The sequence below is a fragment of the Kockiozyma suomiensis genome (assembly GCF_038497685.1).
Source record: "Kockiozyma suomiensis strain NRRL Y-17356 unplaced genomic scaffold V2V93scaffold_1, whole genome shotgun sequence".
NCBI lineage: Eukaryota > Fungi > Ascomycota > Lipomycetes > Lipomycetales > Lipomycetaceae > Kockiozyma > Kockiozyma suomiensis.
In genome coordinates, this window is record NW_027117664.1 from 524,453 (window position 1) to 550,698 (window position 26,246).

The following is a 26,246-nucleotide window of genomic DNA, read 5'->3' on the forward strand; positions in this document are numbered from 1 at the left end:
ACGTCCAAGCAGAGTTTTGTGACTGCTATATGTAATGTAGGGCTATACCCTATAACAAATCTATATTTCAAGGCGGGTAACTGTAGCAGTTCTGAACAAGTCGACGAGCAATATTGATTTGCCTGTTCAAACTCTTTGATAACATGATAATAGAGTTGCATTTTTGAACTGCTCAAGCAAGATAAGCAAATATATAAACGATACACTTGATCTTGTATTACACGCATTCAAATTTATTAGAAAACATCTCGCATTCGGCTCAGGAAATCCTACGTGCTGCTCTTTCGAGACAGACAGATTAGACTACAATGTCAATATCAATTCAGATACACCGCGTTCTGCTTAGTAATAGCAGTCTGTGCTATTAAAATAATTTTCAAAGAACGTGGAACAATTTTGTAGCGAAAATTGGAATGGTAAAATACAAAATCAAGAGTTGCGCAACGGCCTCAAGCTGCGGTACAAGCCACAAATCGACAATCAATTATAATGTAATACAATGTAAGCAAACCAATATAAAAAATATGCTCTCTGACGCGCTGTCTAACGATACGAATTAACTTACCAGTTCCGTCGCCAGGTTATGAGATCGAATGCCGGAAGCGGAAGCACGAGGAAGTCCGGGTAACATTTGTGATAAAGTTTTCTTGAGGCGATTAGATCTTCCTAATCGATAATGAATAAAGAATCAATTTAGATTGATCTCGTGCGCATCCTTCTTACCTCTGTGGTCATAATGCAATCACTTTTGCTGCCTTTTACATACAATATAAAAACATTCAATTTAAGATACACTAATTAATGAGTTTTTCCTGTAAAAACAAATAAAGCAAAAAGTACTCCTCGTAAATTTGGCTCCTCCACTATCGATTGATAAGCGATACAGATATTAAAAATAACTTACACCAAAAGTACACTATTCAATATTTAACAAGACAGAAAAGAGAATTAGAAATAAAGATTCAGAATCACCATAAACACAAGCAACGAAAAAAACCACGAAGCAAATAGATACAAAATAACTTTTTAGGTCGCATACTCCGATATCGCTGCTCAAAAAAAAATACCCATTCCCAAATTTCCCAGTAAAATATAGTAATAATATAGCAGCAAATAAATACAGATTCCTTAAAAATGAATCAAGAAAAGTATTCAGATAAAATTTTTTTGTTGTCCTCGTCAGAGCGATAATTATAATACATATAGATCTGATATATAATCAACCGGATTCTGCGGGTGCAGTGGTCGGAGGCAGGGTCATGCTCGTAACAGGAGGCAAGATCATGCTTGGAATGCGAGGCATGCTGCCGTTAGTACCGTTTACTTCGTTGCCGCTGCGAGGGGCACTGTTGTTGCTATTGCTGTTTTGGCTATTCAAAATCGGCGATAGCTGCAGAGGCGGGATGTGGTGGCTGTGCAATGACGATGATGTCTGAGGTGACATGATTGAAGGCATATGTGGTGTACTGTTGCGAGAGGATGATATAGGGATTAAAGGAGGTGTAGCCGAAACGCCGTTCATGATCGGGCTTCTGATATGAGCCTCTGGTCCTCCGCCAACCAATTCTGAAACTCTCATTTTCTTGCGAAGATGTTGCCCTTCTATAGTATCAGGCACACCATCAAGAGCTGGAGAAGCAGGTGTATGAGGTAGAGGCAAATGCAATAGATGATTAAGAGGATGCTGTTGTTGTTGTTGCTGCTGCTGCTGGCGGGAGCGCTCAATCTCAAGCTCCTCGAGACGAGACTGAAGTTCCATACCTTTACGACTGGACTCCTCAAGCTTCCTCTGCAACTGTGCTTCTATTTCGCGACGCGTGAGCTCAGACTTGCGAGCAGTCGCCTCGTTTGACTCAAGCTCGGAGATGCGCGATCGAAAAAGATCGTTGACAAGTTCCAACTCAGAAACCCTAGTACGCAAGGTCTGATTGACGGCAATAAGCGACTCAAGACTATGAGAACTAGGCTGCTGCACATGCGGAGATTGGTCGCGTTGGTCGTGGGAAAGAGACAAATGAGGTGGAGTGTTTGCGCGACGAGCAACCGAGGAAAGGCCGTTCGAGGGTGGGGTAGCAGGGACCATGAGTGGGGTACCACTGTGTACAAGTTTTTGCGGATGTACCGCGGACAAGGCCGAGTCAGACTCATATCTGTACTGGGGAGAATTGTGTTGCGGCGGAGTGAGCATGTCTGAGGGACCGAGGGCACGCGGAAGGGGCGGCAATGGAGAAATAGAGTGGCCGTTGATATGCGGCGATTTGTCGGCGTTCTCCTCTTTGATCTCACCGAAAGCGTTAACGTGAGGCAAAGTTGGAAGCTGATGAGACTGAGAATGATTTGACGACTGCTGTTGCTGCTGTTGCTGCTGTTGCTGTAGCTGCTGCTGTTGCTGTTGCTGATGAAGGGCGTGAGCAAGATGCATGAGTCCACCGTTATCGGGGACAGCTCGTAAAGCGGGGCTAGGGACAGCAGCGACGGCAGGAGAGTGTGCAGAGACGCTGGAGGTAGTCGAAGAGGCCGAAGAGACGGGCTCATGATTGTTGTTCTGCTTCTGCCTTACAGCACGAGGGATGGAGGAGGTAGCAGAAGCCGAGGAGGCAGAAGAGGTTTTGATGCGGTTACGCGACTTGATGACGTCGGTTTTGAGCGAGATGGGGCGAGCGCGGCCATGGAGCTTGAGAAAGAGGCCGCATGCATTGCAGAGTACCTGGCCAGACTCGTCGCGGCGCCAGAGCGGTGTGGTGGACGTCGAGCAGTTTTGGCAGACGGTGGGGGCCGATGCGACGGAGGGAGTCATTGAGGCGACGGCAGGCGCGGGAGAGCGAGAAGATTGGAGATCGGGCGCGAGCGTCATGACGGCCGCAGCCCGGGAGGCGGTATAGAGGGATAGTATGGCGGGAGCGTGAGAGAGCTGCCGGGAAGGGAGGTGAGATGGAGGAGGAGGAGGTGAGGAAGTGAGAAGGAGGTGAGAAGGAGGAAGACTGGTAGACGCCGGCCAGATCAAAGCGAAGACGGCGCAAAAAATCCAGAAAAAAAACATGAATGGTACGCGTATATGGCATAAATGCAAGAGAGTGCTGGCACAGTCAGATGACCCGCGCACCGCCACGATCGCGAGTCGAGCAGCCAGCCGAGCAGCAACAAAGGCAAATACTATGAATTACGAATTTACAGATAGATTTACGACGAAGACAAAACCGGATCAGGATAGGGAACGCAGGGGAAATGCAGCAGGAGCGCTGTCGCTGTCGATGACCGCAAAGAGGCGGCGGCACGGGCGCGCCACCAAATAGCACGGTCCTTGAGCCTGTTCCCGAATGCGAGGCACGTGTGTTGCGGCAATGGCGTCATTTTCGCAGTCTTTTTCCTTTTTTTTGCGGTGTGCTTCCTGGGCTGGACCGGGATTGCTGAGGCGGCTAATGATGATGATGATAATTCATGGTTGCTGATGTTAATTCTTACTCTTTCACTCAATGCAGTTAACCATCAAATCTACTAGCAGATCAGCAGCACAGATCAGCATGCAAACAGATCATCCAGCGAATAGTTGTTGCTGGCATCTGGCTACTGGCTATCACAATCATCACACATATCGGCGCAGTATCTTATCGCGTATCGGGCGACGGAGAATGAGTGAGTCACGCGCAAGCCAAAGCCGTCGAGAGTTTTACCTTCCCGATTGGGTTAATTCCTATTTAGGGTAGAGTCTCCCTACTATGCTACTGTATGTTTTGAGTGTCTTTATTTGTCTGATTATTGCCTTATTTTATAGCTGTTTAATACTTCCTTGCATGTATCATACTACCAATAGTAGCACCAGCTTCTCATTTGTACTATAGATCTAGATGCTATTTTCACTATATTGAATATTAGTCATCATCCAGTCATCAGATCCGCTCTCATCAGTGCGCTTCTCAACAACACATACCTCTCTTCTCTGCAGCCTCTATCCATCTCTCAAGCCTTCGCAGCATTGCGTGTATTCACATTCACAAAATGATAAAGCACAATAAGACCCATCATGACTGTGCCGAGCGCGATTGTGATCGTGTTCAGCTGCTTGTCGGTAATCATTGTCGTTCTCTCAATTCCACTTCTGATCTCTTGCTCTCGTCTGAATCTATTTCTTCTCTTGTTAATTGTTTTTCAGTGCATTTGGCTCAATAAATCTGTACTCCCTTACATATCAATTCTAGACAGTCAAGCAATGCCGAGCTCTTCCAGTCGCGTGTACTTTTTAAACTGAGATTGTACCTACACTGCCGTCGTGTCTTCTTCCAACAAACCCCATTTCCTTTTCAAAACCCTAATATCCATTCGCTTATGTAATAATAGCTAAAAGTAGACACTCTTTACTACCGTCATAGCATGAAACCTTGAATCTGCAATTTTTCCAGTACAAGTCATTCACTTTCACTATATCCTTGCATTCGGAGTCTTTTTCTTCTTTTTTTTGTTTGTTGATTTACTTCTGTTTCTAAAATACGCGGCAAACCAGCTGTTTTTTCTGTCTGATATTATAGAGGTCAGACGAAAGGATACAATACAAAGTGCCGTTTTCAAGGTGTGAAGCCCACGCGTGAAGAGGAAGATTGGATAAGAACTTGGAACTTCTTGCTCTGAGATATCAACACATTTCACAATGCCGCCCAAAAGAGAGCAGAGGTCTGAAAAAGCTGTTATTCAAAAGAAGCAGCAGAGTGTTTCTGACAAGACATTTGGCCTGAAAAATGTATGATCTCACGTTATCTGTCATTTCTACCAATGCTATTGATACTTACTATGCTTTTCAGAAAAATAAATCAGCAAAGGTTCAGCGATATGTAGCACAGGTTGAAAACCAGGGAGTGTCAGGTTTACAAAAGAAGAAGGAAGCCGAGCTGGCGCGACGACTGGCTGAGAAAAAGGCAGCTGAGAAGGCAAAACTCGAGGCTCTCGAACTACTCAATCCGGTGTTGCAAACTCAGAAAGTACCGTTCGGCGTTGATCCAAAGACGTATGTCTGCTATTATATATTACTATCCATGGAATTAAATTCTAACTATCTCTCTATAGTGTTCTTTGTATCTTCTTCAAGCAAGGAAAATGTACCAAGGGATCACGATGCAAGTTCAGCCATGACCTCGACATCGATCGCAAAACCCAAAAGAAGGATCTGTACACAGACGCACGAGAGACCAAAAAGGACGACATGGAATCATGGGACGAGGAAAAGCTACGTTCAGTTGTTCTCTCAAAGCACGGAAATCCGAAAGTCACTACCAATATTGTATGCAAATACTTCATTGAAGCAGTCGAAACCAAGAAATATGGCTGGTTTTGGACATGCCCCAACGGTGGTGACAATTGCCAATATAAGCACTCGCTGCCACCAGGATTCACGCTCAAGACAAATGAGCAAAAGCAGGCCGAACGGGACGCGGCTAAGAACAAGCCAACATTGACACTCGAGGAATTTTTGGAAACTGAGCGACACAAATTGGGATCTAATCTTACACCAGTGACATTCGACTCATTTATGAAATGGAAGGCTCAGCGACTGAATAAGAAAGCTGCGGAGGAAGACGCGATTAAGAAGAAAGAATCGATTGTGCATAGCGGTAAATGGTTATTTGAACAAGGCAAATTTGGCCAGGGTGAAGATAATGACGGTGACGAAGATGGAGCATGGGATATGAGTGATCTGCGACGCAGAGCAGAGAGTGTCGATGGCGACCGTGAGGAAGAAAGTGGAGAGAGATTGGGCTACGTCGAGTAATATGGATTGACGAGAACGAGGAAAAGTTCTAGGTTCACTTTGGTTTTGACACTTGTCAGGAGTTTCTACTTTTTTTATCTGCCATATTCGAATTTTTGTAGTGCTTATGTAGTGCTTATATTAACTAGAGATATTTTCGCGCAACAATTTACTTTCAACTGTAATCAAATTGGCCTAGTAAATTAGATTTTTTTTTTTTTTTTGCGAAAAACTCGCGTTTATGATAAAACGGTCGTAGACAATGTTATAATAATATAAAACAGATAAGCATAAAATAAAATCTTTAAAAAAGTCGATCTGACCAAAACGTATTTCACCGCAAAAATAATACAAAATACGAATTACTTATTCACACAGCCTTACTTGGCGCTTCAGTTCTCCTCCTTAGCGGGCTCCTCGTCGCCAGGCTCATCGTCGCCTTCAGGCAAGTCGTCGTCGTCCGAGTCGTTGCCAAACCCACCGTTCATGCCACCCAAATTAGCCAAGCTGGACAGATCAGGCATGCCACCGCCTGCACCGCCGCCAAGAGCAGATCCCAGATCATTTCCTAGCGAAGAAAAGTCAAGGCCACCGCCGTATTGCGACGGGTCCTCAGCTGGAGCGGCTTCCTGTTCATCCTCATCAACCCACTAAAAATAATAATATATATCAGTCACTCTTCTTCTGATGATATTTGTCATACAAGTTGCGTACCTTGTCAAAGTCCGTCTTTAACCAATGAACTTTCTTCTTATCCTTGAGCAGACGAGGCCAAAACTCCTCCTTTGCATCTTTTTTCCGGAGAATAAAGAGCGAATAACGATTGTTTGAGTGGTATTTGCTATTTTCAACATCAATATCCTCAAAGAATTCGATCTCGACTTCAAATTCTTTGCCAGACGGATCAGATCCGCTATACGAGAGCTTCGTCGGGGTCAGCTCAATCTTAGGCGAGCTCACATCGGCGGCGTTGACAGTAAGATAAATGATGTTCTTCTCGGGATCAGATGCATTTGAACGCTGGGCCCAGAGAACTAAGAAAAAGTTAGATTCTGAATTGTTTGGCTGGTTGAAAATCTGTAGATTTCATTTACCTTGAGGAACGATGGCAGGCATTTTGATAGATTCAGCTATTGTAGAACTAGACGCATGGTATCATGTTAGCAAATCAATAATTTCTAGTATATTATGCGATTATTTGAGCGATCGAGAAATAGCCCCTCGAGATAGCGCTGTTGAGTATTTATTGCACACCCAATACAATTTCCTGTACCCGCGCACGCGATGGAGTCAAGTAGATCAGGCAGATAGTAAAAGCATACCTTAATTAGCTGAAGAATAAAATACAAATGGTTTGAATTGTAAAAATTTCAGAGATTATTGAAGAGGGGTAGTAGAATCTTATGAATCAGAAGGAAAGAGAAGGAACAAGATTTGCGTGCGGATGAGTGTAGCGAAATTCAAAAGGTGACGTCGGGGAGCTTCTGGAAAGTTTTAGTGTCGCCCTGGGTATTCTATATAGCGTACTACTCTACATATATTTCATTAGAAATCTTCATATTCAATGCTGTAGAAACAGAGATTCTGAATATTCTATAATGCTTTTTTGAAGCTGATCTATGCTTGCCAATTAATAGTCGTATGTATGTAAGGCATTCGGTCAATGAGTTTTCTTAAACCACTCAATCTCATATATGGGGCTACTAAACCCAAAACCCGCCACGTTTAAGAAACTTACGCAAGGCAATCTTGAAACCCTTGTATTTGTCTCTAGCTCAGATACGCTCAGCTGAGATATCTTTCTAATTTTGCCATTACTACGGAATGCCTCCTCGTGCGGGAAGGAGTAGTCCAGCGGTACGCCGTATACTGCGCGAAGCGAAGGAACTAGCTGAACGCGATCCTGATATATATGCTGCACCAGCCGAGGTATGTAATGTATACATGTTGTCAGCCGATGCGCTAGCTAATTGTTATATCTTAGGATGATTTATTCGAATGGCATTTTATTATTCGTGGTCCGCCATCGAGTGCCTACGAAAAAGGGCTTTATCATGGGCGCATCAATCTGCCTAGTAACTATCCTATGGCGCCGCCAAGTTTCAGATTTTTACAAGATAGTGGGCGGTTTGATGTAAATCGAGAGATATGTTTATCAATTAGTAATTTCCATGTTGAAGAATGGCAACCGGCATGGGGTAAGAACTTCCAGAGCTAATGTCTGTGTCAACAAAGGAAAGAGAGCTCACGCATCGTTACTTTTATCTAGGCATACGAATGGCATTAGTTGCCTTACGATCATTTATGCTCACGTCAGCTGATGGAGCAGTGGGTAGTATAGACGGTGTGCCCGACGAGACAAAACGACAAATTGCCGAAAAGAGCCGGTCATTTAAGTGTCCAAAGTGCAAAGATCAAAACGATGCGCTATTGCCTGATGACATTGCCCATAGAGAAGACAGTCCCGACGCGAAAGAGTTTGAGGAAGCCTTTGAGCTTGCATTTGCGTATAAGCCATCATCTGGTACTTCCACACCATCTGGACCTGCAACGGAATCTGCTCCTGCGCAACAGCCAAAGCAACAACAACAACAGCAAACGCAGCAAGTGCAGCAAGCACCTGGTTCGACAAGAGAGACTCCGCAAAGCAATAACGGTCAGCTGTTTAGAAGCAAAGTAGCCGTTGTTTTATCTATATTGATTGTTATCTGGGCCATGCGTGGCCTATCTACGCAATTGTAAATATGTTTGTTCGAGTTGTCGCGATTTTTTTGCCTTGATATTTTCATGGAATTGACACTAATATATGGAGTATGGGTTCTGGTTGGAATTTTATCGTTTTCTTTTTGTTGGAAAATATGTTGGGGATTAGAGAATGTTACAATTGTGTAGATTGGATATGTAAATTCAGTGCAATTGGCTACTTCAAGTAGCGTGACACCAATGTAGTAGATACTATTATGAAATTACGTGCTTTCTTCATGAGTCAAACAGAATGTAAGGAATAGAAGTGCAGCGACAATAGAAAATGAACTTCACATTGTAGTAGTCAAAAGTATTTCGTATGGCACATCGTATAGTCGCTGACAAATATCTATTGTAAGTCTGCAACTGTTTGACATTTACACCCACCCCAACTAGCAACTCGCGCCAAAATTTTAACTTCCATTACTAACCCATCACTGACCTCCCAATTCGATTCACACTAGGTTGTGCTGTACACTTTATGCACTTTTCTCAGATTCTCAGACTATCAGAATATCTGAGGATACGTTTTGAAATCAGCGGCCCATCAGCTAGTCAGATTTGTGTATATATCTGGACCATATTCTTCGAAAGCTAAAGATTGAACGCCGGATCAGCCATGTCAGCGAGTAGCTCGTCAACGTCAGCATCTGGCTTGCTACCGACCCAGGTGTCTACATCGGAAGAAAATCGACAGCTATCAAGTGCTCAGACTACTAAAAAAATTGCTTGTGCTGTTTGTCGCAAAAGAAAATTGAAATGTGACGGTATACGACCTGCATGTGGAACTTGCGCACGATTGCAGCATGATTGCACTTATGAGGAGACTACTCGACGCAAAGGAGGACCCAAGCGTGGGTACGTCAAAATGCTAGAAGAACGATTAGGTAAGTTGTCAAATAATGCGTCCTTTATTTTTTAACTTGGTTGAAGCGAGTGAGTGGAGTTTGCTCATTGTTGACTAACGCAATGCACCAGCTCATGTCGAAGGATTACTGCAAAACACTCGCACTTCACCAGAGGATAGTCGTGCCACAGAAGCTAGCGGTACTCCATTGAGCACTACAGCATCGATGTCATATGATGATCTACATGATCAAGAAATCTGCATTGCCGAAAGTGTGAAAGCAACTTATTCCACGCAACGGGACAATAACTTTGAATCTCTACCTTTTATCCGAGCCTTTAAGAACTCAGTCTTATCAGGAACAAACCCTTCGGCTGTTATTTCTGGTTTGAAAGAACGCGTAGAGCGTCAAAATTCGCTTATGAATTTAGCACAAACTAATAAGAGTGATCCTGACGCGCAAACACTGAGTAGGTTCGAGCAGTTCTCTATAAGGGATGAGTTTTCTACTGAACGTAGATCTCCCGAACCGAAGCCTGATGCATTCGAACTCATATCTTTAGGCATGGACGAGCCTCTACCTCCAAAACATATCACCGATACTCTACACGAGATATTTTTTAATGGATTCTGCAGGTCGTATCCTTTTCTTTGCAAGCAGCGGTATTTGACTAGTATGGGCCATCCGCCACCATTACAACCGTATATATTCCTACGTTACGCTATTTGGACAGTTGCAGCCGCTTCTTCAAAACAGTATCGCCAGTATACTTCAATATTCTACCAACGTGCTAGAAAATATCTTGAGAGGCATACTACGAACGAACGCAACATCGCTGCTTCGATGGTTGCTTACGTACAGGCGTGGATCATCATCTCTCAGTACGAATATGGAGCCATGCAGTTTCCTCGAGCCTGGATCTCAGTAGGAGTAGCGTGCCGCACTGTATCAATGCTGCAGCTCCATTGTATCGACGCTCATATCGTGGGCGTTAAGCAATGTCTGCCGCCAGCCAAAGACTGGATCGAGATTGAAGAGCGACGTCGAACATTTTGGGCTGCTATGATTATGGACAGATATGCAAGTATTTGTACTGGATGGCCAATGATTCTTGATGAGCTTGACGTCCAGACCAATCTGCCGGCAAATGAACTGAACTACCAGCAAGGCATTTCCGAGACTACTTGTTCTATTACGTCAGCCATGAATCCCTCATCCTGCAAATATATTAAGAACATGTCGCCTTTTTGCTCGAAGGTTGTTGTTACAATGATGCTCGGCCGCGTGTATAGGCATTTACACAGAGGCGATAACGGGACGTCAGAGTATTTGGCGAAGCATTCTGATTTCTTTGAGCGGTTTAGAGTTCTGAACAACATGATTCACACTTTTGTTCTCTTACTGCCGAATGATTTGAAGCAGCCATCAGGCGGCGAAAGTTCGCTACAAGTTGCTCAGCTGCATATGACTATTCATTCGACATTAATTTGTCTGCATCAAGCTACAGTAGTAAGAGGAAGTCAGTCGCCAAAGTTACAGGAGGAGGTGGATAGTAGTACAAGTAAGTGCCTGCAATCTGCGGCGGAAATTACGAGGGTTATTCAAAATATATCTCATATTGAGTCCGCGTTACTTGATCCTTATCAAGCGTTTTGTATATATATCGGCGCTCGATGTTTTATCCACGCGCTTGGTACATCTCCGCTGATAGTTAATGAGTCAGCTAAAGCGCAGCTTGATTTTTTGTTGACTGCTCTTGATAATATGAAAGAAGATGTTATAATTGCGCAGTCTTTTTTGCTTCAGCTTGAAATTGATATGGCCAATCTATTTAGCGAAGACGACAAAGTCACTGCAGAAGATACAGTTCGTTCCTCGTCTTCAGACGCCGCGTCAGCGTCAGTGTATCCTACTGATTCTATGCCTATTTCCGAAGCAACCTCCACTTTCTCTCCGGAGAGTCCAGCATCGCGAGATACCACCAACGCGGAGTGTTCTTACCCCACATCTCAGTTTCGCCGGCCTGATTCACCAAATTCTCCAGATACTTTTGAAGCGCCTAAAGGTGATCGTCCGCTGCAGTCGCCGTATTTCGGACTGCCTGATCGTAGCAATGATGCTTTGGATATACCTCACGCGACGACCAACTCTTCGTTTTCTCAGATGCAACATTCGACGACGGTTATGATGCAATCTGAGATGCCAAATGAGTTGATTGACGGTCGGGATCGGGATATATCGATAGAATTTAACCATCGCACCGCGGCAGCCAGCCAGGCGCTATTCGATCAGCGAATGAATCAGGTAAATGAGCTCGGTCTGTCGGAGAAAGTCTTACAGCATCAGCCTCAGCAGATCAACGCTCGAAATGATCAGACATCGTTGTTGTCTGTCTTGAAAAACTCCAAGACGATGATGATGGAACAGCGGCGTAGAGCGCAGATAGCTGCTGCCGCTGCTGAAGCTCCTCAAGCTCACGGGTTGTCTCCCGATTTCGACATGCTAAACGAGATGCCGCCTGGCGACCATATGCAGCTTGATGGCGGTCAGCAGTTTTTAAACGTTGAGAATTTGCTTTCGAGTGAGTTTAGTTTGGGCTTGGATGACACGGAGATGGCGAGTGGTGAATTAATGTGGGATACCTCGGAGACGATAATGGATGATACGCTGGGCAAGTTATTTAAAAATTCAGGGCTTCAATAATTCCGGAAAAGAGCTGCTGTTTTAGTGTGTACTTGAGCGCGTTATGGTTTGAATGATCAAATACTGAGTAGCTGTGGCTGCGATTAAAAACTAGGGTATGACGTTCAGCGACTGTTGAGTAATATAGTTATTGTCCGGACGTGTTTATTAGATATTTTGTAGGGATTAGTTTGCTCTTTTTTGTTTGTAACTCTCAGCTCTTTTTTTTGTTTTCTTGTATCTTTTTTCTTCCGATAAAAATGAAGAATGCTATTATAAATAATAAGTGGCTGTAGATATTTGACTTCCTGGACTCGGGAACATTGAATAGTCTAATTGTTGTACATAAGATAACAAGACGATAATAAAATGTGTATCACAGATGTGCGTTCTTTATAAGCAAAATCAATCAAGTTAACGTCCTTCTCTCAATCAGAGCAGAAGCAGGTCGCAAGTCGCGAGCTCCGATGGAAGAAAGACGGGAGATGAGAAGATAAAAAAGAAGTGTAAACCAAGTGCAAGACATCAATCGGCTACAGCATCGAACTTTCTTTTTTTTATTTTTATTTTTTTTTTAAAAAAAAAAATGCAGTAGAATCGAGGAGGAAGCACATAGTCATGACTGTGGCTAGCTTTTTGAACCGTTATCAGCTTCTGGGGTGCTGAGCAATAAGAATAACTGCAATTTGTTTATTTTTGTAGAACTACACACAAGGAGCCACTCGCGTTGTACCGGCTTCTTTACTCTCGAAACTTTGACGACGCAACAGGACAGTGAGACAAGCACGAATACGCGAACGGACCACCGCTCAGTCGTTATCGCAGGAGGCCTCGGATCGTGCACGGAGACAGACCTGTGCTTGTCGTTTCATATCCACCTTTCCTCATGACGCAAAAGTGGGTCTTGGTCGCAACGCTGCAGACTTTACGCAACATAATCAGGAAATAAGCACGAGAAAACCACGTTCAGGAGTAGACGAGTGGTTGTGGCTATTGAGCATATGTCAGGCTGCCGAAACGTGCGCCACTCGGCTTGAAAATGGTACCCAGCAGCTACAGAGCGAACAGGTGAAGTTCGTAATGAATGACTTGCCACGCATTTTGCACTCAAAACACTCTCTAACTAGAGCAAGCTATCACCTAGTCTGCAGTGCACCTTATCACTATCGCTAAATCGAGGTTTGCTCGTTATCAATATCAGCGATTGTCGGCTGCTCTGAGGTTATCATGCTGCGCGGCGTTCTTATCAGCCAGTTCATTTCAGACAGGGAAGCCAAGGACACGGCTGAGATCTTGGCATCTAAGCTACCTGCCGCTTTTGCCCGGCGCTACTATAGCATTCGCAGCAGTATCAGTGTATACTTACTATTACAGGTTTCTGATTTGGGCTTTCTATCTGAATGCAAATGCAAATCTGTAACTGCAGACTCAGCCAGTACGTTCTGATGTCCACAGCACTAAATATTATCCTGATGTAAATCTTGCTTGGCGAAATATCTGATCCAATAACCAGTAGTTCTGTAGAGGTCTCAGACCAGACTATTGACCTCTTATCATCAACTTAAACCGCTCACAGAAATCAGGAAGGAGATCAAAAGACCACTAGCGAGGTGGACAAAGCGTAGAGTCGGCGCTCACAATGCGCTCTCGAGATTCGTCAAATCAGCGCTTCATTGCAGAGGCTTTTCAAAGTCATTACAGCAGAATTGGGACACTGCTGACTTGGTGTCCCAATGCAGAACATGATCCAAGTCTTCGGTGGTCGGTTACGGGTATTAACGATACCTTCTTGGTGCAGAATTGATCCGGTGGCGGTCGTAATTAACTAAATAATTGTGTGGCGTCTCCAATATGAGATCAGTGCATGATATAGTACTAAATAAGCTTACTCAGTACGAGCTAGTACTGGAGCACTATTACGGTGGCATTCAATTGTATATATTCCGGCATGACCTTGTTTATGTACTGCTTTCAAATACTCAGCAATTTGATCTTTGAATAATCATAAAATACCATATTCAGTAATCATTGCCATCGAATGTGTTACTTGTTCTAGACTCATTTGATGGGTCTCCAGCGATACAAGCTGTGTCGGATACTATTGCCGACTGTCACAGATCAGAGTTATTGTGAACATCGGAGCTTCCCCCCAACATTTAGCGTACTGTACTTCTAATCTCTTATCGGCTCAGTTTGTTTACGGTATAGCTTTGTCTGCCGTAAAAATATACCAACTGCTGTCTACGAACACTCTGACTCGTGGCGACGAGTCATGTTTACCCAGATAAGCTCGCCAAACCTTTATAAACATGCTGTCATCCTGTCTTTTTCTGCCTGTTACACGCCCCGTCCTGACTCGATTTGTTTGCACTCTTATTAGACTTTTATCGTCAAGAAGGTAGCCATGGAGAGCAAAGATAAATATGATATCAGTGCGTTGCCTGTAGACATTGCCGCTGGCACAACCACCGAGTTCTCGGCACCCAAGCCTGGTTTCCTGCACGCTGTTGACCGCTTCCTCAAGCTTGATACCGCGTCAGACGAGCGACGTAGCAATGAAGGTTAGTCTTGACATTCTGATACTGTCTCAAGTACGCCAATATAGATTGCTGATTTTTTTCTCTTGTCTTCAGATCTTGATCCTGTTCCGCCCTCGGGACGCACATGGAGAATGCGCCACTACGCTCTCTTCTGGATCTCCGACCATCTTTCAGTGTCTGGTTTCCGTGGCGCTGCCTCAGTTATGAAAGTCGGTTTGTCATGGAAACTTGCGCTGGTTTGTATTGCGCTCGCAAACGTCATTCAAGGTGTGTTCATCACTATTAATGGTATTGTCGGTGCGCAGTACCATATTCCTTTCTCGATCCAGGCGCGTGCTTCATTTGGATACTACTTGTCGTACGTTATGATTCTTATGCGTATGATCGTTGCGATTTTCTGGTACGGCATTCAAGCCTATACCGGTGCCGAGTGTGTCCAGTCGATTCTCTATGCGCTGTGGCCTTCGTTCCATAACGTTAAGAACACTCTGCCTGAGTCGGCTAACATCACCACTCAGTTCATGACTGCCTACGTCATTTACTTTCTGATGTGTCTTCCGCTTCACTACGTTGGAGTCCAGCGACTGAAGTGGCTCTTTTTGGTCAAGGCTATTACGACACCTATTGCCTGTTTTGCACTACTTGGATGGATGGTTGCTAAAGTTGGTGTTGGCGAGAACTCGCTCTTCGACCAAGGAAACACTATTCACGGATCCGAACTCGGATGGACTTTTATGAACAGCTTGTACTCCAACATCGGAAGTGGTGTCACCCTTATGGTCAATGCTCCTGATTACTCTCGCTATGCCACCTCTCAGGCCGCGACTTACGCGACAGCAATCGCGGTTCCGTTCACCGCAACCGTCATGGCCCTCATTGGTGTTATCGTCGCTTCCGGATCGAATGTCCTTTATGGCCAAATTCTGTGGGATCCTCTACTTATCGTCAACAATTGGACATCATCTGGTGGCCGTGCCGCTGCTTTCTTTATATCGTTCAGCTTCTTGCTTTCCCAGCTCGGTCTTAACATCGCCGCTAACTCTCTTGCTGCCGCTAATGATATGAACTGCTTGCTGCCTCGATACATCAATATACGTCGTGGTCAGTTCATTGCCGCGTTATTGGGCTCGTGGGCTCTGACTCCCTGGAACATCCTCACCTCTGCTCCAGCCTTCTTGAATTTTATGTCTGGATACTCTGTCTGGCTTGGCCCTATTTGTGGCATCCTTGTCTCTGACTACTTCTTTGTCCACATGAAGAAGTACAATATATTTGAGCTCTACAACTTCAACGGCATGTACAAATACTACCGCGGGGTCAACTGGCGTGCCTTACTCGCCTTCACCATCGGCTGGGTTCCCCTTCTTCCCGGTTTCCTTCCGACTGTCTCCAATATCCCTGCAGTCGCTGGCATGATCCACTTGTACGATCTTGGATTCTTTTACGGTTTTGGCGCCGCTTGCTTCTCGTATTGGGCACTCTGTTATATCAAGCCCGCTAAGGAGACTTACTTAGAACGTGGCGTCTTCGTTGATGAGTACATGAACTCATCTGCCGAGGATATTGGTGCCGAACTCGGATTATTTGGCGATGAGGCTATCGAGAAGAGGTCGACATAGATAGTTTATAGCGTCAGATTTTGGTTTTGTTTTTGTAATTTAGCTGATTTATGATTTTTGGGTTTGAATAGAAATGAATTTTTCCAAAGACTCCTACAATGAATGCATTGCATACCATTATATTATGTGAATACAATAAAAGAATAATCTAAAATAATCGCATCAGGGACTTTCAAAATTTATGGTTAATTATATACATCGACGTTAGATAAATCATCTAGATCACCAAAAAGAGAACTCCCAAGAAACTAGCTAATCCTCGCATTATAGAGACCAAATTATTTGGCAAAGAACTCAGCGACAGTCTTGTTAATGAAAGCGTTATCCTCAGGGGTGCCTGCACCGCCGCCAACAATGTGTCCCCAGACCGATTCAATAATGTGGAGCTCGCCCTTCTTGAGAGCTTCGACCTCCTTTACGCTAGCTTCCCATCTGAAGTACTGATCGGTTCGGCCGGGCATGACACAGACCTCAGCCTGGATCTTGCCGAGCGCAGCAGCAAGGTCACCGTCGGCAAAGGTGGCAATGTCACCCTTCTGCCAGGTGACAGCCATCTGCACAAGATCGCGACCGTCCCAAGTAGTAAGACGCTCTTCCCAATCCTTCTCAAGGTATTCGGCCGAGGATTTGTATCCGTGGACCTCCCAGGCTTTGGTCTCGAACCACTCGTACGAGAGAGCCCAGTTAGAGTAGACACGACCGAAAGCCTTAGCGCCGATAACAACGGGTTCGGTGTAGGTATTAGCCTTGAAGTCAGACGAGGCCTTCATGGTAGCCTTGACGCCCTCCAAGAAGTTCCAGTTGAAACCCGAGGTCTGCGCGGACGAGGCCATGGGGACAATCTTCTGAACCTTATCGGGGTACATCGAGGCGAAGTAGTACGCCTGCTGGCCACCCATGGAGTAACCCATGTAGGCAAAGATCTTATCATAACCAAGAGACTGCACAAGCTTGTACTGAGCGTGAATGTTGTCCTCGTAGACAGTCTCAGGGAAATTGGGACCGTCAAAGGGAGCAGGCTGGGTCGAAGGCGACGAGGACTCCGAGCCACCGAGCAGACCAACGATGATGACGAAATACTTCTTTGGTGATGCAGCGCCATCATCACCAATCATCATGTTGTAAGTGCCATTGATGCGGCCGGTGTAGCAGGTCGGTATAAGGATGACGGGGTTCTTGGGATCACCGAGAGTCTTGTACTTGAGGAAGATGGGTAAAGTGACGCCGCACTTGAGCGTGAGCTCAGTGTTAAAGGTCTTGAATTCAGCCATTGCTAATCTGAAGTGCAAAGAAAAAACTGCTAGTATTCTTTGAGTGCGGGGATACAGAGGGCAGAAAGGATAGAGTGAGAGAATCAGCCTTTTTAATTGGATCGGGAGAGCCATTCGTCTTTCTTCAAGAGACCACCGAAAAGTCAATTCATGATGTTTTTTACCCTTATCGGGTCTAGCGCGAGCACTTATCGAACCACCGTGTCAGATAAGGCCCGCCGACATGTAGTATTCAAGCCCTAAGCCTCAACTTTTTGGTCTCGATCGTTTGTACCTCATTGTAGCAAATAGCTGATGAAATTTCTTTTTGTTGCGTATATTTCAAGCAAAAATGGAGCTATAGCATAATGAACGCTGTGTTTCTACCATTTCAAGAAGTGGCGTTTCAAGAGTAAAGTAAACGCTAGACAGATAGATGCGCGGGCCATGGATTCAGCGTTGCTTTGGCCATGACCATTCTTGGTAGTGAATTCCGGCTGATCATTTCTCAAATATTCATCATAAATTTACTGAAATATTTGTAGAATTAGATCAATCAACAGAAATATGAGGTTTATCTCCGGTTTCCCAACTTCTATTTTTGTTAGGGGATTCAATCGGGCAGTGGATAATCACTGAGTTCTTTGATTAATTTGGTCCGCACTACTGATAGATCCATTTCTATACATCTATCAGACTATAGTGCAAAGAAGAAGACATTATAACTAATTTACTGAAGGGCAGCGACTCTTCCATAAATTCAACTAAGCAAGAGCACACTCAGTTTGCTTGTCCAAAGTTGCAGAGATACAGCAAAATCCATTAATTCTCATATTTCATTACAATTATATACAATACTCGCCTATTTACATAAAATTCTATCATACACAATTCAGTTTTCTTAGTCAGGTTTCTTGTTTATCTCTTCATCATCGCTTTGAGATTCCTTTGTATCTTCAGTGAAAAGTACTTTCTTTTCTTCGAAGTCTTCCAAATCTTCAATCTTGCTGTCAGTCTCGACTGCAAGTTCTTGTTCTAGTTTCCTTCGCCTATTTCTTGTCAATACATCTAATCTCTCTGGACTATACGTCTCAAAATTCAATCGCCGGTCACGCTTATCAAGATTCTGTTGATATTTCTTGCCTTCAGCTGACAGTTGTCTATACATCTTGGCCATAGAGCTGGGAGCGTCACCACTAGAAAGAAAAAGACGAGACTTGAGCGCACTAATATAACTAACTGATGTCCGAGAATTGTCGATATTTCGAGACTGAGCTAACTCAGAGATTTGATAGCCAATTTTCCATCTATCGCCTTCCTTAGGTGAAGGAGGTGTACTCTCAGGAATCCACTCGTCGTTGATAAAATTCTGAACTTCAATCACATAATGTGTGAGCTTAGAGCGCTGGTTTGAGCTCGTGAGAACACTATTGATATTGCTGTCGTAGGATACGCCAAAATTCTCTGCCGCAGAGCCAAAAATGGTGGAGACTGTCTCGATCTTTTCTGGTGAGGAAGGGGATTGATCTTCATTTTGCGATTCGGTCTCAGATAACGTTTCCACAATTTTTTTGGCAGACTGCTTGAGCTGATATTTATGCTGAATGCGTGATATGTTCATTTCTTGAATTTCAGCATCAGTCTTTGGAGATACAAATACGTTCATTGTGTCTTGGCCATCGACGTATCCATGAAATACTATATGAAGCGACTATTCATAAAAGATTAATAACCAAATAGCACTTAGCACACCAAGCGAACACATGACATACCGATTTAGGATACTTTGCAGTTGCTCTTTCCAAAACATCTGCCAAAATATCCAGACTAGCCTGAAACTCTGGAACTGCGATATTTTGATAATCTGGTCCATGAATACACAAATCCAACTCGTCTCGTGGCACATACTGAAACCCAAATATGCGAGCGATATTATGATATGCCACAAAAATTCCATCCATTCGTCCCATCCTAACCTGCAGAAGATATTTCAAAAACGAAGCTCGGACCATATCATGATATTCGCTTTCAAATGATTCGTACTCGCCCTGAATTTGTCGAAGTTGGTAGTCTGTCTTGCCCATCAAATGTATATGATCAATATCATAGCGCACAGCCGCCACAGCGCGCGTCTTGAGATCAAAGGTTCCTTCTCCAGGAAGTCGAGGATCCATTGCATCCTGTTGTGACCGCATAAGAAAGTCGTTATACGCAGTATAATGATATGTTTCACGATCAGCAAGCATCTCTGGAGGTAATAGATGTGATTTTCCGACTCGAAACATTTCGTAGTCTTTGATATTTGTGACTAATTGCTTCTCCATCGAGCGACCAAGATGCAGTAGAATGATTTCAGAAGAGTCAGACTTGTCGGAGTCAATCGCATAAATGCCAGACTCAGGCTTATATCGCAAAAACACAGAGGCAGCCATCTTGGCCGCTGCGGTAAACGATTTCTTATCTTTAAACGCTTTTGATAATTGTTGCATATGCGGACTCCGTTTCCGAGAAATTAGAAAATGAAATTGTGAAAGAATACCAGTCATATTTGATGTTGATCCGTAAAATTTCTTACCGTATTTCACGGCTAAGCTTTCCAGTAGTTTATCCTCTGATGAGATTTGATACTCTGGCAATGCGTCAAAATCGAATTCGTGAACTGGCATAATATCTTTCAATTCATGCCGGAAATTATATACTCCTGTTCGCGCATCTTGCATTAGATGAACACCGGGACTACCATCGAGATTTAGTACTAGCCAAATAAAAAATATATATATATAACAATTGATTAGTCGATTAGATACTCACTTGAACAGTACACGATCAAGCCCATGAGCCAAAACAGGAGGCATCAAAACCTCACCATCTGTAGGTGCTGGCACTATTTTTGATTTTCCAAACTTTTCAAGCATCGTAAGCTCTTCCTGCTTGATGCGCCTGCCTTCTTGCTCATACTTAATTTGTAATTCGGCAGTTAATTCCTCTTTTGCAACAGGTTCCAACTTTTGCTGTACTTTCTGAGAAGGAATTTCACGTGGAAGCATTAGTTTTTTGAAATTTGCTTTGCGTGCTGTCGTCGGTCTGCGTCGCCGAATCACTGTATTATCTAACCGATCTAGTACTTCAGAAATAGTCGCGTTATTCTTTTTCATCGTGTCTTTGACTTGATCGTTGTTTGATAGTTTTCCAAAATCACCGTGTTTTGCTTTCTTCCCTGGCGGTTTACCTTGCCCGTTGTTGGCTGATTTCGTGCTCTTCGGCTCGATCGGGAGATCAGGCTTCGACTCACCTTTACCAAGATCAGAAACAGACCGCTGATTCAAGTCTTTACTCTGATTCATTTTAGTTCCCGAAGAAGATTTGAATATAGCTTCGTAAGCACTGCGCAAGTCATAAGCTTGGGACTCATCCTGCGTCTTGAATTTTGACAGATGGTCAACAGCTTCTTGCCCCGCCTGCTCACTCGAGCTGAACCTCGCGAATCTCACATCAAACTGTCCTATGTATTGCAGTAATCGTAAACGATTAGGTAAACAATCATATCCGTACAGGTTATTGCGCTTCCAGCTCGCCAGATGCCGGATACGCATGCCGGGTGAATCAAATGTCGAGCGGCGGCGCTTTCAGCTTAATAACAGGCCAAAATAACGCCTCCTTCGCCACCTCGCCGATATTCGCTACAGATTAACAAAATCTTCTTTTCTTTCTTTTTTTTTTTGCAATAAAGAACTGCAAATATACGAGTACCCTCGGTATCGTGGTGATATTTGTCGCTGGGAACGAGGTTTCTGTATTTTGAAAACTTGAAGGTGCAGTCTGAGTTCAATTTTTTCTGGATCGCAATATAGTTAAGCTTAACTATTCTATACTCCCAACGGTCATGTGATTATTGTACGCTTATAGAAATCTACCTCTAAGTATGCAGAAAGCACGATTTAGGTAATAACAAAGGTTGTTAAAATAAATCAAGATAGATAGTAACGTACCATAAAAAATATCAAGCACTTATAAGTTCCAATTTATCAAAAGCTATTACCAGTGTATTACAGCGCTACCTTCTTCTTTTAATAAGTCATTGGCTACCGAGATCAAATTCGCAGACAGAACTGTAGCAGTCTAGGCCAGGAAAAATCCTGCTGCGCAGAAAGGGACAGCTGTACAACTTTCCTCTGCTTCCCTCTGATGTCTTGTCGCGGTAGTAGACTATAATCTACTTGGGCACGCCAGACCAGAAGCCGACTCTGCGCGGTGCTCCCTGATAACTTTAAAAGTCACCCCCGCTATTGACACCGTAGCGTATTTTTTTCACCATAATCACTTAACTTGAAGCACAGCCGCGTGCCTTTGAATGGAGGGTGAAGAAAATGGGCGCGATCAAGCAAAAAGAATAGGCAGGACGCGAGACGGTACTCTTGCATGCATAGTATCCAATACGGGATCTTGCATCTAAGACAATTATCTTCTTGAAAATTAGTGGGTTGGGGCGAGAATAACCTGTATTGTAGCCGACACTTCGCTGATAACTTCCCTAGCATAAGGCTGGGTATCTCCCGTTTTCTGATAATTATCACTTACCGGCTCTTTGCGGTCTTGCAAGTACACTGGAGATCAAGATAACACTACGTAATCATGAGCATGCTCACATATCAAAAATCTAAATGCGAACACATAGCTACATCAGATGGCATAATTTATGCAAAAGTGAAGGGCACAGATGGCCTCGCGACTGGCAACGAAGAAGGAAGCAATTACGGTGAAACCTAATTTTTGTTCAGTGAGCTATGGGCACTTTTGCTTACCGTCCTGGCTTCCAGCTTGATGGAGAGCATCTACTTGATCAAGCACTTTATTAGGAACACAAAGAACAGCTTTCTTAAGTGAAAAACTGAAAGACAATGAGAATGAGTAGAAATGAATTTATCCGTTTATTAGCAGAGCGTCGGAGGCGCAAATGACGCACGTAACTAGTTACCTTTTGAGGACTATCGCTGTCGCTCTCTCCACAAGCGAGCGAGTCAAGGGAGCACGCAAGCAAAGTCAACCAAATAATAAGTATTTTAACAGTATAGGTATCACTCAGGGCCATAGACAGCATACGTATTCACGAGTCGTAGCTCTTGCCACTGCCTGTCTGTTGATCCGCCGGGAGTGCCTGCGGCTGGTCGGTGCACTCTCTTTGTCTGGTCCATGTGACGTCGATGGTGATGGCCTTTGTTCGTGCGGCGATGTTGCTCAAATTAGTGCTAGCTGCCTGCTCTGTCGGACTCTGCTCTTTGTATCATATACTCTCCAATTCAAGTGAGAAACTGGCAATTCATATTTACGATAGTGGATGAGTAGCGACCCAGTCAAAAGAGTTATGTAGATAAAGAGGGGTCGCTGATAAGGCTTGGCGTTGCATAAAAAACGTTGACCAAATGATGTGAGATTAATATGATATATCTCACTAGCTTTTTCGGTGCTCCTCTCAGAAAGATGTTACCAAACAGTTCAATATGTGATTCATGGTATTTTTGGTAGCGAAAGATCTTATGACTTGTCATGGCAATTGAAACGCTTGAAGTGCGCGGAGTGAGTGAAAAGGCAGGTAGTGTGGCTCAGCAATCACCTCCAATATGGCGTTCTTTTTTCATTGACGATTCTGACCTTCCCAGTCACTAAGTCATGAAACAAAATGCTGAGAAAAAATTAGTGACTTTTTCTTAGCTAGTGACTCTGCTTGTAGCACGGTTTTATGAGCGGAGCCATGAGGTGATGCTAGGAGTTCAAAATGTGAAAAACTCATCTTCGATCGCCGTTACGATCAGCATCGACAGGTGCACAGACATTCCCGGCAAGCTACCTCTTCTGCTTTGACAGCTTGACATTATAAACTGCTCAAAAGCAAGATAAGAAGTAAACTAATTGAGGCTGAAGCTTCAGGATATCTTACAGCATCTTGAAATGCTAATCGCGGCGAGCGACATGCGAGGTCAACATCCTTTATACAGGTTTGTTGTCTTTGTGTTTGCTGTAGTATACTATCTCGGACATCAAACTATGCTGTAACACTAAAATATCCCCTGGTGATGCTGCAGTCGCAAAATACCTTTCTGAGCGCTGAATAAACGAGTATAATGCTAATGATGTCTATCCAGTCTAAGCTTTGGTAGTGACCTCGCTCGCAAGAACCGATGCCGCGGTGCTACATGACGCCACTTGACAATCTCTTTTATTTCTTTGCTTAGTTCTTTTGTCGACGCCGAGATATTTGGGATCATGATATTTTTTTGTAGATAAATTCTTTTATTAAAATTATCGTATGTCACCAAACTCATTTTTTTGTAAGCCCTTGATATGTCTACCCGATATATAAAGGATTCTACAAATACAGTATCTACCACCCAACAACCAAAAATAGTCGCCCCTAATGCACTTTCAAACCGCTTCGTCATTAAATTAGAATATAAACATTGGCCATAAAATGCAAATGCCTTTTTCCCCATTCGTTTCATTTCTTTGCTTCAACCAAAAAAAATCAAACTTTAAGCTTGAAATGCAACTGCTTGTTTCCCAACCCTTTCGATGCAGCAATATACTCCTCCCTCTCATACTCATCAAGTTGTTCCCATTCCTTTTCACGTCTGCGATTCTCGTGCTGGAAATATTGTCGAATAAGCACCACAATCAAAATTGACAGTACATTCAGTCCAATCAGTACCCCGTTTCCTCGATGATAAAATGGAGCATCGTTTTCGCGGTATACGTTTGCAGCAAGGATGTTTCCGGCTTGCACGGCTATGTTGTAGACTGCGAACCCGAGTGATCGACGATCAGGATTATTCGCGTTGGCGGAAATCCAGGAGATGAGGATAGGGTGATAATAAGGGTAACCCATGATAAGAGTGATAAAGGTGAATCTGAGCCAGCGAGACGAGAAATCGGGAATGACTTCGAGGAGGATCAAATTAGGCAATACCCACAGAGCAGACAATACAGCAAACACCCATCGCACGCCATAGCGGTCCGAAAGACGCGAGAACCAAATTGTCATTGTGATATTTATAATTGCGTAGGGAATCGTGAGTAAATTTGTAGCCGTCTGATCGAATCCGAGTTGTCGCAGTGTGATTGTAAGGTAGTAGTTGGCCGTCTGCGCAGGTACAAAGGCGACGAATCCAAGCAAGAAAATTGGCGCAAGGTAACGATCAGTAACAGTATTGTACACGGTACGCAATCCACTAAGCAAACTATCCTTCTTAAACGTAATCTTCTCTTGCTGATTCTTCTTTGACGGGTCATCATGTGACACACGAACTCGGACGATCGCCGACTCGCGCGGCGTAAACACACGCGCGATAACGCGCGTACGCAACGACGGCATGACGAAAAATGACGAGATTCCAATAGCCGTGCAAAGAATACCTTCAAGTAAAAACAGCCATTGCCAACCGCGAAGCGAGCCTCCGATTTGAATGAATCCCGAAGCAAGAAGTGCGCCGATGACATTGGTGCCGGACTGCGTTGACCATACCCACGAGTATCTCATTGAGAGCTCGTTTGCCTTGTAAAAAGATGAGAGGTAGAACGTAAGGCCTGGAACAAACCCACCCTCGCAGGATCCAATAATGGCGCGCGTGAAGAGGAACAGCTCGGGTCCCTTAATTAATAATTGTAAGATTGACATAATCGACCATAACGTCATCAAAATTGGGAGCCAGATGTCTGCACCAAATCGACGCACGAGAGCTTGGGATGGAATTTCCCACAGCAGGAAAAAAATCAGAAAAATGGTTTGCCCAAGATTATACTCATTCTGAGAGATTCCTGATAAAATGCAAATTAGTAAGCCACTTTTCTTTTCTTTTGATATTTTATTTTGTAATATGCCAAGAAAGAAACATACCAGCATCAAGCAAGAAATCAGCCGAGATTGCGTTCTGGATATTATTTCGCACCAACTGCAGCGAGAAGAACATGACACAGGCCCAAATCATGACCCGATAATCCAGTTTCCGACGAATTATATCCTCTTCCTCATCATCCCAACCAGGTCTATAATACAAAACTTATTAGTATTCCATTCTCCTTCAAACAATTAGTCCGAATATAACATACTTTCCCTCCGCTAGTAGTTGCTCAATCTCCGCTCTATGAATTTCCTCAGTATCCGCTATCCCTTCGTCGCCTTCGACCGCACCATACGCGATGCTCTTCTTAGCATCCAGTAGCGCATCTTCAGAAGTATCTACAAGCCGACTACTTTCTGTAGCAAGAATATCATCATCATCATCGTTTGCAGAAGTTTGTTTCTCTGAGTTCTCGGGTTGAGAAGTAAGACGGCGTCGTAGTGCCTCGTCTTGTGTATAGTCCTCGTCATTCATCCTGGTTACCAATGTCGTTCGTCAACGAAGAAAGCACAGTATTGCTGCTCGTTACTCTTTCTCTCTCTATTTATAAAACAAAGCCAAAGTATGCAATGCAATGTCAGAAACGAGTGTTCATTTCTAGAGAAAAAAATATGGCAAGAGCAAAATGTAGGACAGACTGTAAGTCTGAGCTGGATAAGTCTTATGGCGCAATCTAGCGTCATTATCAATCACTATACACAAACACGCACACCACACTCTCTCCCAACCACTTTCTTTCAAGTTTCTTTATTTTGCAAGCGCTTATTGTTCTGTTTCCAAAGAAATTTATGCATGTGTTGTTTTTTTTTTTTCATGTTGAAAAATCATGGTTGGGTGTACTATATTTCTTTGCGTGCCTTTGCTCGTTGTTCTCGGATACTCCGATAGCCGGCTGGCCCGTGTTCCGATCTAATTCCTAAGCTCAGCTGTGCA

The 26,246-nt window shown here is 43.9% G+C and overlaps 9 protein-coding genes across 9 annotated transcripts; 4 read left to right on the forward strand and 5 right to left on the reverse strand.

The window, feature by feature from the left end:
* Positions 1 to 755: 755 nt before the first annotated feature.
* On the reverse strand, positions 756 to 2,324 carry V2V93DRAFT_362330 (uncharacterized protein). The gene has a single exon (XM_066908323.1). The coding sequence runs from the start codon at positions 2,186 to 2,188 to the stop codon at positions 1,220 to 1,222; it is 969 nt and encodes a 322-aa protein (XP_066768473.1). The 5' UTR covers positions 2,189 to 2,324; the 3' UTR covers positions 756 to 1,219.
* A 2,074-nt stretch (positions 2,325 to 4,398) lies between these two features.
* On the forward strand, positions 4,399 to 5,927 carry V2V93DRAFT_362336 (uncharacterized protein). Its single transcript, XM_066908324.1, has 3 exons — positions 4,399 to 4,732; positions 4,794 to 4,996; positions 5,056 to 5,927. Exons 1-3 carry the CDS (start codon positions 4,643 to 4,645, stop codon positions 5,756 to 5,758), a joined length of 996 nt encoding a protein of 331 aa, XP_066768474.1. The 5' UTR covers positions 4,399 to 4,642; the 3' UTR covers positions 5,759 to 5,927.
* Positions 5,851 to 7,223, reverse strand: V2V93DRAFT_362340 (HSP20-like chaperone). The gene is made up of 3 exons (XM_066908325.1): positions 6,832 to 7,223; positions 6,452 to 6,771; positions 5,851 to 6,387 (listed from the first exon to the last, which is right to left on the reverse strand). The coding sequence occupies exons 1-3, from the start codon at positions 6,851 to 6,853 to the stop codon at positions 6,130 to 6,132; spliced, it is 600 nt and encodes a 199-aa protein (XP_066768475.1). The 5' UTR covers positions 6,854 to 7,223; the 3' UTR covers positions 5,851 to 6,129.
* Positions 7,224 to 7,438: 215 nt separating this feature from the next.
* Positions 7,439 to 8,775, forward strand: V2V93DRAFT_362343 (ubiquitin-conjugating enzyme/RWD-like protein). Its single transcript, XM_066908326.1, has 3 exons — positions 7,439 to 7,666; positions 7,722 to 7,935; positions 8,007 to 8,775. Exons 1-3 carry the CDS (start codon positions 7,562 to 7,564, stop codon positions 8,477 to 8,479), a joined length of 792 nt encoding a protein of 263 aa, XP_066768476.1. The 5' UTR covers positions 7,439 to 7,561; the 3' UTR covers positions 8,480 to 8,775.
* Positions 8,776 to 8,913: 138 nt separating this feature from the next.
* V2V93DRAFT_362344 (fungal-specific transcription factor domain-containing protein) lies at positions 8,914 to 12,400 on the forward strand. Its single transcript, XM_066908327.1, has 2 exons — positions 8,914 to 9,369; positions 9,461 to 12,400. The coding sequence occupies exons 1-2, from the start codon at positions 9,102 to 9,104 to the stop codon at positions 12,031 to 12,033; spliced, it is 2,841 nt and encodes a 946-aa protein (XP_066768477.1). The 5' UTR covers positions 8,914 to 9,101; the 3' UTR covers positions 12,034 to 12,400.
* Positions 12,401 to 13,997: 1,597 nt separating this feature from the next.
* On the forward strand, positions 13,998 to 16,313 carry V2V93DRAFT_362348 (permease for cytosine/purines, uracil, thiamine, allantoin-domain-containing protein). Its single transcript, XM_066908328.1, has 2 exons — positions 13,998 to 14,573; positions 14,646 to 16,313. Exons 1-2 carry the CDS (start codon positions 14,417 to 14,419, stop codon positions 16,169 to 16,171), a joined length of 1,683 nt encoding a protein of 560 aa, XP_066768478.1. The 5' UTR covers positions 13,998 to 14,416; the 3' UTR covers positions 16,172 to 16,313.
* V2V93DRAFT_362350 (Alpha/Beta hydrolase protein) lies at positions 16,275 to 17,602 on the reverse strand. Its single transcript, XM_066908329.1, has one exon. The coding sequence runs from the start codon at positions 17,554 to 17,556 to the stop codon at positions 16,450 to 16,452; it is 1,107 nt and encodes a 368-aa protein (XP_066768479.1). The 5' UTR covers positions 17,557 to 17,602; the 3' UTR covers positions 16,275 to 16,449.
* Positions 17,603 to 18,220: 618 nt separating this feature from the next.
* Positions 18,221 to 21,237, reverse strand: V2V93DRAFT_341502 (mitochondrial protein Pet127-domain-containing protein). Its single transcript, XM_066907812.1, has 3 exons — positions 20,233 to 21,237; positions 19,194 to 20,157; positions 18,221 to 19,132 (listed from the first exon to the last, which is right to left on the reverse strand). The coding sequence occupies exons 1-3, from the start codon at positions 21,012 to 21,014 to the stop codon at positions 18,323 to 18,325; spliced, it is 2,556 nt and encodes an 851-aa protein (XP_066768480.1). The 5' UTR covers positions 21,015 to 21,237; the 3' UTR covers positions 18,221 to 18,322.
* A 2,484-nt stretch (positions 21,238 to 23,721) lies between these two features.
* V2V93DRAFT_362360 (major facilitator superfamily domain-containing protein) lies at positions 23,722 to 26,189 on the reverse strand. The gene is made up of 3 exons (XM_066908330.1): positions 25,522 to 26,189; positions 25,310 to 25,458; positions 23,722 to 25,230 (listed from the first exon to the last, which is right to left on the reverse strand). Exons 1-3 carry the CDS (start codon positions 25,785 to 25,787, stop codon positions 23,942 to 23,944), a joined length of 1,704 nt encoding a protein of 567 aa, XP_066768481.1. The 5' UTR covers positions 25,788 to 26,189; the 3' UTR covers positions 23,722 to 23,941.
* Positions 26,190 to 26,246: the final 57 nt, after the last annotated feature.